At 55.9% G+C, this 15938-nt stretch overlaps 2 protein-coding genes across 8 annotated transcripts in view; one reads left to right on the top strand and one right to left on the bottom strand.

Moving 5' to 3' along the window:
* The window catches only part of IFT172 (intraflagellar transport 172), a 42164-nt gene extending 37559 nt beyond the window's left edge, over nt 1-4605 (bottom strand). For all 4 annotated transcript variants that reach the window (XM_087775075.1, XM_087775074.1, XM_087775073.1 and 1 more), the window contains exons 1-4: nt 4491-4605; nt 4247-4390; nt 4004-4116; nt 1835-1874 (exon numbers count right to left, since the gene is read on the bottom strand). In XM_087775075.1, coding sequence (XP_087631201.1) covers nt 1835-1874; nt 4004-4116; nt 4247-4390; nt 4491-4529 — 336 coding nt within the window. In that variant the 5' untranslated portion in view covers nt 4530-4605. The remainder of the gene's footprint in view (nt 1-1834; nt 1875-4003; nt 4117-4246; nt 4391-4490) is intronic.
* A 93-nt stretch (nt 4606-4698) lies between these two features.
* Nucleotides 4699-13700, top strand: LOC104011059 (low density lipoprotein receptor adapter protein 1). Of its 4 annotated transcripts, none has more exons than XM_087776847.1 (9): nt 4699-4844; nt 7450-7592; nt 8122-8234; nt 9197-9311; nt 9699-9771; nt 10202-10314; nt 11307-11356; nt 12736-12818; nt 12969-13700. In XM_087776847.1, the coding sequence occupies exons 1-9, from the start codon at nt 4760-4762 to the stop codon at nt 13109-13111; spliced, it is 918 nt and encodes a 305-aa protein (XP_087632973.1). In that variant the 5' UTR covers nt 4699-4759; the 3' UTR covers nt 13112-13700. The 4 variants fall into 4 exon arrangements, with proteins under 4 accessions (XP_087632973.1, XP_087632974.1, XP_087632975.1 ...); XM_087776848.1 differs by having other exon boundaries at nt 12778-12818; XM_087776849.1 differs by having other exon boundaries at nt 12781-12818.
* Nucleotides 13701-15938: the final 2238 nt, after the last annotated feature.

The following is a 15938-nucleotide window of genomic DNA, read 5'->3' on the forward strand; positions in this document are numbered from 1 at the left end:
ACACCCTTATTTTCAGTCTAACACAATCAAAAGCAGCCCAGTGGTAGCTTAGAAACAAGCCTCACAAAGTGGTAATGTGCTCAGCTATTGTGTAAAAGAGTCAAACTTGCACATACTCATCCTGACCCTGTAGCAGGATGCCTTCCTTGCCAGCACAGCATAATAGTGTCACTGTATTCACAAGATGTGTAAGAGTGCCCAACAGATTTTGCAAATGGCAGGAGAGGGAAAGGGCTCAATAAATGATCTCTCAGTATTGACTGAACACACCAAAAATTTGTAAATATCAGTACTTAGTTACAGGAGAAAACTGGACACAGTGGTAAGAAACCACACATATAGCATTAGAAAAAATAAAGGATTTATTATGATAGAAATGGTAGAAAAGGCATGGGGAAAATGAAAGAATGAGAGAAAAGAGAAATGAACCACTACATTAAAAATACAAAAACCTGTACGCATCCTGTGCACAGCATCTAAGCCTTGTGAGACACAAGCAGCCTCCTACCAGGCTGTCAGCCAGGTGCTGCAGCAAAGGAGAGCCAGAGGGGCAGGAAGCTAGTCCTGCCAGCAGGCAGGCAGCAGGCAATATACAATGAAAGGACTCTCCAGTGAGGCTACAGGTACCTGCACCTGGAATAACCACGATGTTCAGGAAAGGGACAAGTGGACACCAAGCCCCTCTTGCTCTCCTTCCCTCATGACACTCTGTTCCAGTGTCATGACCACTCAGAGCAGCAGCTCAACCACAGAGAAACAAAGGCTGACCAACAGCTTTCTTCACTTATCGCCAGAGCCACAGAGCTACACGGATTCCCCTCCTGCAGCCAGGAGTGAGTGTTCAGAGAGGCTAGAGGGCCCTCCTAAGCCACGCTAAGAGCAGCTGCAGTGGTGGGCCACGACCCAGCCCTGAGATGTAGGCTTTCAATCCAGAGGCTGAGGCTGCTCTTCACCTGAGAAGGAGCTTGAGAATGCCTGGCACAGAAACTCCAGCAACTCCATTAGAAGCAGCTCCGCTTATGTCTTCTGGGGATTTGGCCCAGCAGGATGACTCCTCCTAACTGGTACTGGCTCCTTCAGGGGCCTACATAGCAGAGAACTCCTCTAGTGACACAGAGAAAGTGCGGGTCATAGTGTGATGGCAACTGGATGGAAAGCCTACGGCAGCTGCTGGAGGTAGAACAACTAGTCAGTGCCCTGTATTTTCTCATACAGATGGTTTTCTATGCAAGGAATAGATAACATTTTTGCCTTTTCCAGATACTTACATCTACCTCAGGACAATCCTTGCCAGAGATACCTACTGAGTAGAGTGCTCTCTGACACATGCAGGCAGAGCTAGATGAGCAGAACACGAAGGCAGCCAAGGAGATAACCTGACTGAAATTACAAACCTCAGGTCTTTGAACATGTGGAAACTGTGCAGTTTGACTGAATTCTGCACACTTTACATTTTGGTTAATATGGACTCTTGGGGCTTAGGTTTGCCAACCTGTGAAAAATAGTTGGGGTCAGTCTCTCCTATTTTCCCCTTCAACTCCCTTAAAACATTCTGTCCACTGATGCCTAAAGTAGTCCCCAAAGTTTTGTAATTGACTGCATTGATCATTCAGCAATTAATTACTTTGTTGTACCCAGGCATTATGTGGCCTCCGAAGCTTGGCGAGTAATACATGCCTGAAAATTTAGAGATTATCTTAGGATCTACCTTTTGGAGATCAAGTACCACTGACAGTTTGGCCAAGTACACCTGTGAGTATGAGCAGAGACATCTAATTGTCTTTATCCTACATATGCTGGAGGAAATGGAGTTAAACAGGAGTCTGGGTCTCACCGTTTGAATGAACTTGTTGCATATCACCTTCTTGTCACCCCTGCAGAAAAAGGCAGATGAAAATGACTATCAGTGAAGCTAGCAATACCGCCCATTCTGGCTACCCTACTGTTTGTATTCAGTCTGGTTTAGTATTGCCAAACACAAGCCATTTAAGTTTTGTACACTGTCTATCACAAACCAACTTTAGGCAGAAAATGAAAAAAAAAAGCAACTTCTGAGCTTCCAAAATTCTGGTGACCTGCCTTTCTGAGCACCTTTAGCACAACACATGCCAGCAAATGAGGCTGAAGTGAGGCAGGCATATGCCACAGTTCCACATCTATGAAACAGGGGACAGCAGCATAGGCTTTACAGCTTCAGCTCCGCAGAAGTCTATGGGGCCGGATGGGATCCACCCAAGGGTACTGAGGGAGCTGGCAGAAGTGCTCACCAAGCCACTTTCAATCCTTCATCGGCAGTCCTGGCTAACCCGAGAGGCCCCAGTTGACTGGAGGTTAGCAAATGTGACGCCCTGCTACAAGAAAGGCTGGAAGGAGGACTTGGGAAGCTACAGGCCTGTCAGCCTGACCTCGGTGCTGGGGAATGTTATGGAGGAGACCATCCTGAGTGCCATCATGGGGCATGTACGGGACAACCAGGGGATCAGGCCCAGCCCGCATGGGTTTATGAAAGGCAGGTCCTGCTCGACTAACCCGATCTCCTTCTATGACAAGGTGACCCACTTAGTGCATGAGGGAAAGGCTGTGGATGGTGTCTGCCTGGACTTTAGTAAAGCCTTTGACACTGTTTCCCACAGCATTCTCCTGGAGAAACTGGCTGCTTATGGCTTGGACAGGCGTATGCTTTGCTGGGTAAAAAACTGGCTGGATTGCTGAGCCCAAAGAGTTGTGGTGAATGGAGTTAAATCCAGTTGGTGACTGGTCACTAGTGGTGTTCCCCAGGGCTCAGTATTGGGACCACTTCTGTTTAATATCTTCATCAATGATCTAGATGAGGGGATCGAGTGCACTCTCAGTAAGTCTGCAGATGACACCAAGCTGGGTAGGAGTGTTGATCTGCTGGAGGGTAGGAAGGCCCTGCAGAGGGACCTGGCCAGGCTGGATCGATGGGCTGAGGCCAGCTGTGTGAGGGTCAACAAGGCTCAGTGCTGGGTGTTGCACTTGGGTCACAACAACCCCATGCAACGCTACAGGCGTGGGGAGGAGTGGCTGGGAGCTGCCTGGCAGAAAAGGACCTGGGGGTGTTGGTCGACAGCCGGCTGAATATGAGCCAGCAGTGTGCTCAGGTGGCCAAGAAGGCCAATAGCATCCTGGCTTCCATCAGAAATAGTGTGGCTAGCAGGACTAGGGAATTGATCATCCCCCTGTACTCGGCACTGGTGAGGCTGCACCTCGAATCCTGTGTTCAGTGTTGGGCCCCTCACTACAAGAAGGACATTGAGGTGCTGGAGCATGTCCAAAGAAGGGCAACAAAGCTGGTGAAGGGTCTAGAGCACGTGTCTTACGAGGAGCGGCTGAGGGAGCTGGGGTTGTTTAGCCTGGAGAAAAGGAGGCCGAGGGGAGACCTTATCGCTCTCTACAACTGCCTGAAAGGAGGCTGTAGGGAGGTGGGGGTCAGTCTCTTCTCCCCAGTAACAAGTGATAGGATAAGAGGAAATGGCCTCAAGCTGAGCCAGGGCAGGTTTAGATTGGATATTAGGAAAAATTTCTTCACTGAAAGAGTAGTCAGGCCCTGGCACAGGCTGCCCAGGGAAGTGGTTGAGTCCCCATCCCTGGAGGTATTTAAAAGCTGGGGAGATGTGGTGGTTAGGGTCATGATTTAGTGGTGAACTTGGCAGTGCTAGGTTAACAGTTTGACTCAATGACCTTAAAGGTCCTTTCCAACCTAAATGATCCTATGACTCTATGATTCTAAGCTCAGCTGGTGCATGCTCACACAGGGCTCCGCAAGGGCTGTGTTCAACGAAATCCCATCTGCTGCTCACCATAGAAACATCTGAGTGACTCACTGTAGGTTAGGTGATGTGCAGTGTGTACTGGGCTGAGGAGCAAGCCAGGACACCGATGCTGGTAGCATCAACACGCGGAAAGCACACTGTACAGCAGGAAGGAAAGTGCCGTCCCCTCCTCACGGGTGCAGCACTGGACACTTCACCACCAGACTTACCAATCCTCTCCAATCCTGTAGACGTAGACAATGTTGTCCGTTTGGCCGATTGCAATTTTGGTGGAGTCCGGGGAGAAGGCCATGCCTTTGACCACGTAGCTTTTCCTGCCGTACTGTGGAGCGGATGGCAGTGTGAACCACAGGGGAAGCCTGGCCTGCCCCAAGCGCACTTGCCCGGCCCGCAGACGACCGTGCCCGCTGCACCAGGCCCCGGTGGCAGCACGCCGGGCCCCGGGCCCTCACCTTAGCGTCGGCGGGCTTGGTGGAGAACTTGTCACGCCGCTCGCCTTGCTCGTCGTACAGCAGCACCACCCGGTCCGCGGTGCACACGGCGAACCGGGCGCTGCTGGCCGACCAGGCCATGCAGGTCACCCGCGCAGTCCCGTCCTGCGGGACACACACAGCCTCAGCACCGCCGCCGCCCCCGGCCCGGCCCGCTCCCCGCCACCCGGCGCGCCCCGGCCCTCCCGACCCGACCCGACCCGACCTGTGGGGCCAGCAGGGTCCGCACGTGCCGCAGCTGCATCGCGCCGAGCGCCGGGGCCGGGGCCGGGACCGCCACCGGGCCGGGCCGGGCCGCGCCGCCGCCGCCGCCGCCGCCGCCGCCGGGCCCACCTCGCCCCGCCCCCCGTTGCCCGGGCAACCCCAGCACCTCCGCCGCTGCTGACGTCAGCGCGCAGAGCCCAGCGGCGGACGGCCCCCCCGCCCGGGCCTCCCGCCGCCCCGATACCGGCAGGGCTCGGCTTCGGCTCTGCCATGGAGGCGCTGCGGGCGGCGGGGCGCGCCGTGCTGCGGAGCCCGCGCCTCGCCCGGCACGGCCTGGGGCTCCGCCGGCGGCGCAGTGAGTGCGGGCCGCGGCTGCCGGGGAGCGGGCGGGGGCCGCGGGCCGGGCCGGGGCCGGGCCGGGGCCGGGCTCACCTGCGGCGCGGGCCGGGCGGAGCGTCGCTCTGGGCCTGCCCGGATGCCGGTGCGCCGCGGGTGGGGTAGGCAGCCCGCATCTCGCTCTGGCCGGGCCCGGGACGCGGCCGCTGCCTGCTGTGGGGAGCGGTGTGGGGCACGGCTGTGGCCGTGCCGTGGGGCCGCGGGCCGAGGCGGGCTGGCGACACTGTGGGGAGCGGTGCGGGGCCCGGGGGACGGGCTGTGGCTGCGGGCTGAGGCGGGCTGGCTGGCGGTGCTGTGGGGCAGTGGGGGGCCCGTCGTCCGGGGGACGGGCTGTGGCCATGCCGTGGGGCCGTGGGCCGAGGCGGGCTGGCGGTGCTGTGGGGCAGCGCGGGGGCTGTGGAGCAGGCTGCGGCAGTACCTGGGGGCAGGCTGCGGGGCTGCAGGCTGAGGCGGGCAGCGCCGCTGTGGGCTGCTTGCCTGGCCCTCCCTGCCACGCTCTCCTGGCTGCCAGCTTCTTGCCCCGCTTTCGAATTGAGGCCACCTGTGCCGGTGGGCTGAGAGGCCTTGGGCAGCTGTGACAGGCAGTGCCAGCGGTGCCAGGTGCTGGAACACACTGTACCCCGTCTGCAGGCACCCTCCGCAGCCTGTGCAGGCCTTGGCCTCCCCGAACCTGGTTCTCTGCAGCGAGTGTGGCAGGCCTGCATGTCGCTCACTGCAGGCTGACTGCGGTGCTGTCTGCGGCACAGCCAGATCCGAGACTGACCCCACAGACCCAGCAGGAGGGCTGTGCCTGGGCTTTCTTAGTCATAGCTGCCCAAAGGCTTTAGTGGAGCAGCAGAGCTCACTCTGGCGGCCCTGGCACGTGTGGGCTGTTCTCGAAGTTTGGAGTAAGACAGTGCTCTTCTACCCTGGGGAGAGATCCCTGACACCTGCATGGTACCAAGTGGGTTCCCTGATAGTTGTAATTTGTGCAGGAATATGCTGTGCAAATAAGGTCTCCCGATTTCCCTGTGGGTTCAGGTTATTCCAGTTATGAGTTAGAGCCTTCTGCAAGTGTGCCAGTAATGTTCAGGGAGCTACTCCCAGGAAAGAGATGAAAAATAACCCTGAAAAGTATTAGCTTAGTATGAGCAGTAGATACCTAGGCAATTCCCAGGGAAGTGTACAAACCTGGTGTTTGTAGCTGAGTGTGTAACTTGTGTGTTCCTGTTCCTTCCCTCCTCTGTGGGATGAATCCCCAAGAAGAAGAGAGAGATTGTGACTCCCTGTGTCTTAGCCCTTCTGCATATCTCCTCTCTTACCATCCTTGTACCCTTTGGGATTTGAGGAAAGTAAATATGTGCTAGCATCTGCTTCAGCTCTCCTTGAAAATTATCACCAAGAAGTGCTTGGCATAAGAGAAGTGTTTGTGTGTGGCACACTGGTAACTAAAGCTTTTGCCTTCGATGAGAGTGAACTTTCTGTTGAAGCCAATCGCTTTGTCTTGTGGGAGCAGAGGTCGAATGGTGCTTGCTTTGTGTGTTCTCTGCCAACATTAGTGGTGTCAGGACTGACTGTAGAGCCAGGGCTGCTTCTCCTACCAGCACATCCTCTGTGTGGCAGAACATGCTGGTGAAATGGACTGGTTTCTGAAGGAAGCTGGAGATGCTGAGGACTGTCCCTAGGGAATCTTCCTTGAGTGAACAGACACTCTGCCCACTGTGTTTTGTTGGGGTTTTTTTCTTGACTGCAGCAATGGGGTTTGAAAAGAGAGGACACAGGAAACAGAAGCCAGTGCCCCTTTAATTCTGTGACCTGCAAAGTAATGCATGTGGGAGCTCTCAGAGAATCATAGGATCATTTAGGTTGGAAAAGACCTTTAAGATCATCGAGTCCAACCAATGATCCTCCTCCTTCTGTGTGTTGGAGTTCATCCATAAAATGTGTTTTCCTGGAAGCTAGTTTGCATCCTTGAAATACCAGTCTGAGCTCTTCCTTAACACAGAATCTTTGTGATGCAGTTGCTTCCCAGTCACCTCAGCTTGGACCAGAAGTGCTAGACAAGATACCCCTTCCCTGGCAGCCTGCCGCTGCAAATGATAGCTACCAGACCGTTTGGCTTTGGTTACACTGGGACAACTTGGGGATTTTGATCTGACTAAGTGTGGCAGCAAATGCTGCTGTTCCTGAGGAGTGCCAGCAGCTAGGTGGGTGAGGTGAATGCAGTACAGAGCATATCCTGCTTGTAGTGAAATAGACGAGACCTGGAAATGCAAGGTTTTTGCAGATAGTGCTGAACGCTGCAGCATGTGAGGCCCTATGCAGATATGCAGGAGCTTACTATCTGTGCTGACAGAGCCTGTGTCTCCAGGGATGGAGGACTAAAAGCTTTGAGGGTGAACTGTCCTCTCATTCTGTTCCTTTTCCAAGAATGTCACAGAGCCGGGAGAGTGCCCTGCTGAGGGCAGGTAGCAGCACTGCTGCTGGGAGCAGTGAAGCTGCAACAAGGTGGGGTGGCTCTGCTGGGACTAGCCATGGGGCTGCTGGCATGTGGCTTATGCTGCTAAGGGATTTTGTCTTTGCAGAGCTCCCTGAGAGCTGGGCTGATATGCAGGAGCCACTGCTTGAAGGGATGTGCTTCACACTCAAGTATCTAGGCATGACGCTGGTAGAAAAACCCAAAGGAGAAGACATGGCTGCTGCTGCCATCCGCCGGATCATTGCCACGGTGAGAGCTGGCCCTGGGGCCCTGCTGTCCCCGGGGTGGAGAAGAGCCAATTCAGACCGCAGCCCGTGGACTCTGGGAAGTGTCCATGTCCCAGCCCTGAACCCCAGCTAGGGACCGTGCTGTTCACAAGAGGAGGGTGGCATGCAAGAGGCTGGTTGGTCTCTGCCTGTGTGCTGTGGGGGAAGCTGTCTTCCTGCAGGACAGCTGCCGCTCCCTGCTTCCACACCAGGAGCACGGCTAGCGGCAGAGCTGTGCCTGTCACAGCATGGAGAGGAGGGTGAAGTACCAGGGGAGGTGGGGTCTGTCATTTCCCATATGCATGGCAATAATGTGAACAGATTCCAGGGGTGTTCTATGCAGGGCATGCCTGATTTCCAGGCTCTGCCTTCACATCCCTATGGCAGGAGCCTTTGCAGCAAGGGTCCAAGTGGGTGGCACTCTGTACAGAGTCTGGGGGACTCCTTGCCAGCAAGGGGGGTGAAGACCCTTGCCAGATTTGCAGAGGTGTCTGGTGTCTCCCCACTGCCAGGCACGGGTGGGAGCTCGCAAGTTCCAGAAGGTGATTCTGACAGTGTCTCCGAGGGGAATCTCGCTGCAGGATGCAGACACAAAGGAGATGGTTGAGAACATCTCCATCTACAGGTGGGCATGGCAAGCGGAGGGCCTGGGTGCTCCCCAGCAGCCAGCTGGAGACTGATGGGATCTTGAGCAGCCAGGGAGGGCTGGGCCTTCTGTCAGTGGTACCTTCAAGCTTAGTTCTTCCTTTGGGTTCCTAAGGCCCATGCCCTCTCCCTGCTGTGCCCCACAGCACTGCCTGGGGCTGAATGCAGGCAGGGTCCTGCATGGCCTTGAATTCTGGGTCAGTCCATCTGTCTTTTTCCTGAGCCCTGCTTGTCTCTTCTGGCATTCAAGCAGGTTGTTGAGGCTGATGGTTGGAAAGCCCCCGCAGCTAGGGCAGGACTGCGTGTCTGGCTCTCTCCACTGACACAGGACCACCCTTCTGGCTGCAATGGGATGAGGGTGCCATGGACTGCAGCTTACTCAGGCTGGCTAAAGGCAGTTGCTGTGAGAGCTGATGTGGTTTTTTGGTTTTTTTTTTACTGCTGCCAGCTGTGCTTTGGCTGGGTTGGGTGTCTGTGGGTGCTGGGTGTGAGGGGAGTGTGGCTGCAGGCTGGTGGCTAGATGGGAAGCAGACACAGGATATCTCCTTGGTACAAAATTTGTGTCTCAGCACCAGAGCTGATGTGCCAAGGCAGACCATCCTACTGCCTGGCCTCCAATCGTGTCCTTGGAGGCAATCACCCACTCTTCTGTGCTCCTTTTGTCTCAGTGCTCGAGTTCATACATTGGGGTTGTACTGGGCATCAGAGGACTGAGGGGCACACTGGGGCAATGCAGGAGGGAATGCCTGCAGATGCGGTGATCTCTTACTAGCTGTAGGTGCCAGGCAGCCTCTGGCCCTTGCTGGGGGGTTGGGCTGCCTGATCATCTGGGGCAGATGAAAGCCTCAGGCTGTCAGCACTGCTTGTTGGTGTGCTGGGAGCACAGCAAAAGACCTGTGCTGGGGTCCTTTATTGCCCTGAGCAGCTCCTCTCTGCCTGCAGGATCTCCTACTGCACAACAGACAAGCTGCAGAACAAAGTCTTCGCTTATGTTGCCCAAAGCCAGGAGAGCGGGGCACTGGAGTGCCATGCCTTCCTCTCACCCAAGAAGAAGATTGTAAGCACTTCCCTTCTGCTATTGGCTCCATGAGGTAAGGGTGGGAGCAAGGGCCTTCCTTCTCCCCCTTCAGAGACAGAAGGTCCTTACCTCTGTGCACCTCAGCTGGAAATGGACCCAGGGAGCACGTGTGTGCTCACACACTGCAGAGGTGGGTGGTGAGCGAAAGGAGGTTCTCCTGTCCTAGCTCCTCTGGGATCTCCTCTTGGGGATGGCTGGGCCACATAGGTAGACAGACACAGCACTGAGCTCTGGCCTTCTGTGTGTGTACTCTGCAGGGAAAGGCAGCGAGGGTGGCCTGGGGGCTCTTAGATCTCGTGGCAGTGGGGTTGTCTTGGCTTGAGGGCCGAGATGGAAGCAGACATTTCCCCTCTTTCTTGTACACAGGCCCAGGCTGTGACTCTGACCGTGGCCCAGGCCTTCCAGATGGCACTGGATCTCTGGGAAGCAGCACATGCAGGTAGGAGGAATTTCTCAAACATGTCCCTCTGCCTAGTGCTGGGACTGGGGTCTCCAGTGTGGGACCCTGTTTTGGGCTGTGTGGAGGAGAGATGGCTCACTGCCTGACTGGTGAAACACACCAAGCAGGGAGTGTGTTGTCCCTGCTGTTGTGTTCTCTGCCACTGCCCCACCTGGGGAGCCTGCCCTATATCTGGCTGGGGTGGGGGTGTCCCTGCTATCCATGCTGAGCTGTTCTGCATTGCTGAGCTGTAGCACAGCTCAGGGCCCTGTGGTACCTGCCCTGAGCAGTGATCCCCCACCCTTGTTTGCACCTTCCCCCTGAGCACAGCAGGGGTATCTGTCCCTTGCCCACAGTCCTGCCTGTACATCCCCTGCTGGGCCTTCTCCAGATTGCAGGCACTAACTTTGCTGCTTTTGCCCTGTCCCAGGCTCTAGGCAGGAACAGCCCCTTCACCCTTCATGTGTCTTGGAGAGCAGTGAGCCCGGCAGACCAAGTGAGCCAGCCCCCCCGGGGAGCCCTCCCTTCAGACACCAGTTTGGGGTACAGTATGTGCAAGTCTGGCCCATGCCCAGGGCTGTCTCACATTAGAGCAGGAAAAGAGTAACCCTTATGCAGCTCCCTCCTCCTGGCCTTCCAGGACCCTGTTGGTATCTGCGCAGCCTCCCTCACGCATGGTGGCCTGACATGAAGAGGGACACTCTGTGCTCTCTGTGGGTCACAAGGCAGGCGTGGTTTGGTCTTTGCTCCAGGAGCTCTCCTGTCAGGCCCAGCATTGCAGCAACTCTCAGCCCTGCTCTGCTGGCACTGTCAAACAGGGAGCTGGGACCTGCTCTGCACACTTGGTGCCATGGCTAGTGGTGAGGCATTGTCTCTGAAGGAGAGGAGCCTTTGTCTGGTCATCATCTTGCCAGCCTGGGCTAAGGCTCAGCCCTGCCCATCTGCACTACACCTACTGCATGTTCAGAGCCGATCAGAGCATTGCCGGTCTCACTGTGTCCCTGCCCAGGAGCCTCTGGACTCTTGGTCCTTGGCCTCATGCTTCCAGCGCTGGCCCAGCCTGGCAGTGCTTGGGGTCATCCTTGCTTACAGCCTGCTCCAGGGTGGTCCTCTGCCTGGCCCTCCAGCTGCAAGATGTGCTCACCCCACTCCTGTCTCTGGGCAAAGGTGCGCTGTGTGCAGCTCATGTCTCAGCTTGGCAGCTTGTTCCCACTCACAGCCTGTGTTTGGTGCTCTGCTGGCTGGAGGGGATGTCAGAAGAGCTGTGGTCTGTCTCTCCCCTTGTTTGGCTATGTGCCTGAGCCCTGAGGATTTCAGCAGCCCAGCAGTGCAGGTGCCATCTGTCCCCCTACTGCCTGTAGGCACTCTCTGTCTGTGCCATGCCTGGTGGGTGACTGTGTCTTGTGAAGGGGCCAGGGACTGCCCTGCTGCTCCAGAACAGGCTCTGGGCAGCCCAGCCACACTCCTGGCAGAGGCCTGCCCAGGCAGCAAGGTGTCATGGTGGGTTTTTTTGTTTTGTTTTGTTTGTTTGCCAGGAGGAGGAAGAGGAGGAGGAAGATGATAACGTCTGTGAAACCTTATCTGGGTAGGTGGTGAGCTGCTGCTTGTGTTCAGGGAGATTTCTGGTGAACCCTGTCTTGTTTCCTTCTCTGCACCCCATGCAAGGGGAGCTGCTGGAGCCATAGGCATGGTAGGAGCATGGAGGAGATCTGCTTGGGAGCAAGGGGGAACTTCCTGCAGCTTTCTCTGCCTCTGTCAGCTGAGAGGTCGAGTGAACAGGGAGCTGAGCTGTGGAGGGGCAGATCTTGCGGTTCAGCTTTTGCAGTAGAGCTGTGGGGGACAGATGCTGACACTCAGGATGTACCCAGAGATGTTACTTGTTCTGTTTCTGCCACTTTTTGCTGAGGCCAGCATATCCAGACATGCTTAGAATCATAGAATTGTTCAAGTTGGAAAAGACCTTTAAGATCATAGAGTCCAACTGTTAACCTAGCACTGCCAAGTTCACCACTTAAGCCATGTTCCAAGCACCACATCTACCCATCTTTTAAATACCTCCAGGGATGGAGACTCAGCCCCTGCCCTGGGCAGCCTGTGCCAGGGCCTGACAGCCCTTTCGATGAAGAAATTTTTCCTAATATCCAATCTAAACCTCCCCTGGCGCAGCTTGAGGCCATTTCCTCTTGTCCTATCACTTGTTACTTGGAAGAAGAGACTGACACCCACCTCCCTACAGCCTCCTTTCAAGTAGTTGTAGAGAGCGATAAGGTCTCCCCTCGGCCTCCTTTTCTCCAGGCTAAACAACCCCAGCTCCCTCAGCCGCTCCTCGTAAGACACGTGCTCTAGACCCTTCACCAGCTTTGTTGCCCTTCTTTGGACATGCTCCAGCACCTCAATGTCCTTCTTGTAGTGAGGGGCTTCTCAGGTGGGACTCAGAGTTGTCCCTCTCCTCCCACTGATTTCCCTGGGGCTTGGGCCAGGATGGAAGCCTGGTCATGCTGAGTTCTGCGTGGACTAGGGCCTGGGGCTGAGCTTGCTGGTGTCTGTCCTGTGTTTGGGAGGAGCTGATGGTACCAGTCCAGCAGTGGAGGATTAACCCATAGGTCTTTGCAGAAGTGCCTGTGGTGATGGGTGTGAGAGGCCTATTCCATTGTGGCTGTTCTCCAGGTGCCTGGCAGCTGGCACCTAGCTGGGGTCAGTCAGTGCTCCAGGACTGAGCTGGTGTCAGCTGGGAACCAGTGCATGCACAGACTGGAGCTATGTACGTGGCCCTGTAAAGTGTCAGCCCTTTGTACGTGGGGGCTCCTGATGGGAAGGAGATATGGCTTTGCAGTCTCAGGACAGGCTGGCCTGGGGAAAGGGTTTGGTAGCAAGTGGACTAGGGCCTTCTGCACTCTGAGTGCCTGGTACTTTTGCACCATGCCTGCGTCATCAGGGTCACAAGCATGCTGCGTCTCTCAGCAGGCCTTGCTTGGGGTATGATGGGTGCTCTGTTCTCTTCCAAAGCAGCATGGAGGATCTAGGGAGGCGAGCCCATAGCCCAGCAGGTAAGTTCTTTCCTTCAATACTGCTTTGCTGCATCCCCCAGCATGTCCTCTGATGGCTCACCTGGGAAGGGCTGCTTCCCCTCCCCAGGCTGTTCTGGGTTCCCAACCACACGCCTCATGGACCAGGTCTTCCTCCCTCTTGCTTTTCAGAGTCAGCACCTCTTGTGGCCAGAGCGAGCTCTCCAACTGCTCAGCTACTGTGCTACCGGTTGGGGCAACCCCCAGACAGCTGGAAGGGGCTGGGAGGGGTTGGAGACCTCCCCTCAGCTGGCCCCAAGACTCCCCTGGGCTAAGCCAAATCTCTGCAGCATTGGACCAGCCACTCAGGATTCACCCTGTGCCTGCACCTGGGCCAGACTGTGCCTGCCCCTGCCGCCGGCACTGCCCACCAGGCACAGGGTCTGCTGGCACCGCTGCCATGCAGTGCACAGACTGTGACACCTGCTCCTTGTCCTGCTCTCTGCCTGCATGAACCGCGTCAAACTGCAGCTGCTCCCTGCTCCCAGCTTGGGCTGGTGGACTGGTGCTTCTTGCTCTGCCCGCTCCCAGTGCATGCAGAGCCACCCCAGGCTCTGCAGGCCTGCAGGATGCAGCCAGTGCGCCTGGGACGGCACTGTGTATAACCTGCCTTGCTTGTTTCTCCCACCTTGCTCCTTGTGGTGGCAATTGGGGATCAGCTGAGGCGGAGCAGCCCCCTGGCAATGGTGGAGGACTTGCTCGGCATGCCTGACCCTCAGGGAGCAATAGCTCTTGGCCTGGAGGAGTGAGTGAGGAAGACCTTGCCCCTACAGTTCAGCCCCACACCCTCTCACGAGTGAAACGAGCTGGTTTTTAAAGGAAAGCTCTGCCTTTATAGGGAAATAAACTGAGTTTTTTATGGTTGCCATTTGGGTTTGAGTGATGGATGGGGCGCCATGCACAAGTGTGCAAGATACTGTGTCTCTGCTGTGCTGCCTGCAGTGAGGCTTCCTCGCCTGTGGCGAGGGCCTGGGCTGTGCCCTAAGCTCATGGAGCCTGCAGCTGCCCTGGAGCTCCCACGTCTTCCTCGGCTGCTGGCCCCGAGGGAGCTGTTCCTGCTGTGCTGAGGGCTGCTGGGGCCCAGGGTGGCCCTTGTTATCTGGGGGCAGCTGGTCCAGGCTGTGCTGGACTGGTGTGTCTTGAGCACCTGTGAATGTCGTCTGCACCAATGGGAGCTGACAGCTGACCATGCTGAGGCCAGGGAGGACACAAGTGCCCTGTGTGCCAGCAGTTCCCAACCTCTCCCCCTGTGTGCCTGCTCTGCTCTTGGGTGCCTTTGCCCTGCTGCACGCCTGGCTGTGGTCTGGAGATACGGGCAACCCATGCACTTAGCTTCCTTCCCCAGACAGAGCAGGGGAGGCTGCAGCCAGCAGGATGTCTGGTTTCTCCGGCAAGTAATAGTTTGCAGCTGCTTTCTGGCTGAGGACCTTGCTGCTGGGTTCCTGTCACATGGCAGCACATTCCCCTTCTAAGGCTGGTGACACTGACAGCCCCAGCTGAGCAGTACTCACTGTGTGCAGCCTGGGGTAGTAGAGCTGGTCTCCCAGCGAGTGCTGTAGGCAGGTGCTGCGGGGAAGGGTTGCACTGTGGGGAGGCTTGGGTCCCTGCGGGTCAGTCGAGAGCTGTGTGCTGTTTTTCCCACTTGTGGTTTTGCATGTTGAGTTCTGGTCTCGTGCCTTTCCTCCCACAGCTGAGGGCACAGAGCAACCTGTAGATGTTATTGGGATTGTTAGGGTGAGCAGGTCATTGTCAGGTCCTCAGCTTCCAGCACTGAGGGATGGCTGACCTGTTGATGGTGTGGGTTTAACAGCCCTTGATGTGGCTTCCTGTCCTGCACTGAACCAGAATGCTTGGCATCCATGCTGTCCTGCAGGTAGTGCTGAGGGGTGGACAGTGCTGCTGCTAATGCCGGCATGTGCCGATTGCTTCACTCACCCTTTGCTCTTGTCCTGTGAATAATTGTTCACCATCTCCTGCCACTGGGGAGGGCAGTGGGCTCTACCCTGCTGCCCGGTAGCTGTCACATCTCCAGACAGAAGTGCTCCAAGCGGTTTAACAGTCTCTCCCCCGGGACTCGGGGTTGCTGCGGTGTGCTCTTTCCTGTGACTACGCTGAACGCTGCAGCCCTGTATGGCTTCTTGCAGGACTTCATGGGTGCCAGTTCTGCCGTTATTCCTGGCTTTAACCAGCTGTTGCTGCAGTGAGTGAACTGCTTCCCTGCCCCCATCTCAGCCTTGTGTGTGTGAGAGCCTTTGCCAAGTCTGTTCTGTTTTAGCGATGTACAAGCTAGCAATGGGTTCGCTATCAGCCACACATGTGCTAACACTGGCCAACATCTCTTAAATTGGTGTGCCAGAATTGCTCTGCATGAGCCACACAGCCCTTTCCTTGTGCCACTGTGGTGCTGATGTTGCAGGGTGGGTGGCGGTGTGCGTCTGCGTGTGCATGCACATCCTGTTCTGCCCTGGCACTGTATTTGCCCTGTCCCATGCTGGTGCTGCCAGACTCATGTGCGGGGTGTGTGCTTGTACATGTTTCAGAAAATACCTTTGTCCAACATTGCTGCTGCCTCTCCTGTGCAGCACTCATCTCTGCAGCTCCCTGCCTTCCTTCACTGCCATGGTCTGAGAAAGGAGTGGTGGTTTGGTTTTTTGGGGGGGCTTTTTTTGGGAGGTGGTGGGGGGTGGGGTGTCATCTTTTGCCTCAACACCACACCTTGATTTTACATTTAATATGACAGACTTTTGTGCTCCTTTTTTATTTGGCCACAATCACTGCATTTTGACTTTTTGTTGGTGCCTTCCCCAGCTCCTCGACGCTGCTACACAGTCATGCTCCTTTGTTTCTTTGTGTGCACTTCTGGTCTCGTTAAAGAACTCATGATAGTAGGCATGTGTCTGCTCTGACCCTCCAGGATAGCACCTTTAAACATTTTCTGGGGCACCAGAGCATTTTAAAAAACTCTTGTATTTCCCTGACAGCCCTAATTTTTTTAACTCCCTGAAAAACAAAAGTTAGCTGGCAAAACAAGGCAGTTTGTCTCTCTGGAGCTATGGCCATGCTCCCTCCAGCCCAAGTTACAGCACGGCAGCACTTGCACTC

The sequence above is a fragment of the Nipponia nippon genome, unplaced genomic scaffold (assembly GCF_047370975.1).
Source record: "Nipponia nippon isolate SJK-2023a ecotype South Korea unplaced genomic scaffold, ASM4737097v1 scaffold_4, whole genome shotgun sequence".
NCBI lineage: Eukaryota > Metazoa > Chordata > Aves > Pelecaniformes > Threskiornithidae > Nipponia > Nipponia nippon.

Coding starts and splice junctions, on each gene's coding strand:
- LOC104011059 (XM_087776850.1), top strand. CDS start 4,760: ATGGAGGCGCTGCGGGCGGCGGGGCGCGCCGTGCTGCGGAGCCCGCGC. Junction 8,235..9,196: donor GAGAACATCTCCATCTACAG/GTGGGCATGGCA, acceptor CTCTGCCTGCAG/GATCTCCTACTGCACAACAG. Junction 9,772..10,201: donor CTGGGAAGCAGCACATGCAG/GTAGGAGGAATT, acceptor GCCCTGTCCCAG/GCTCTAGGCAGGAACAGCCC.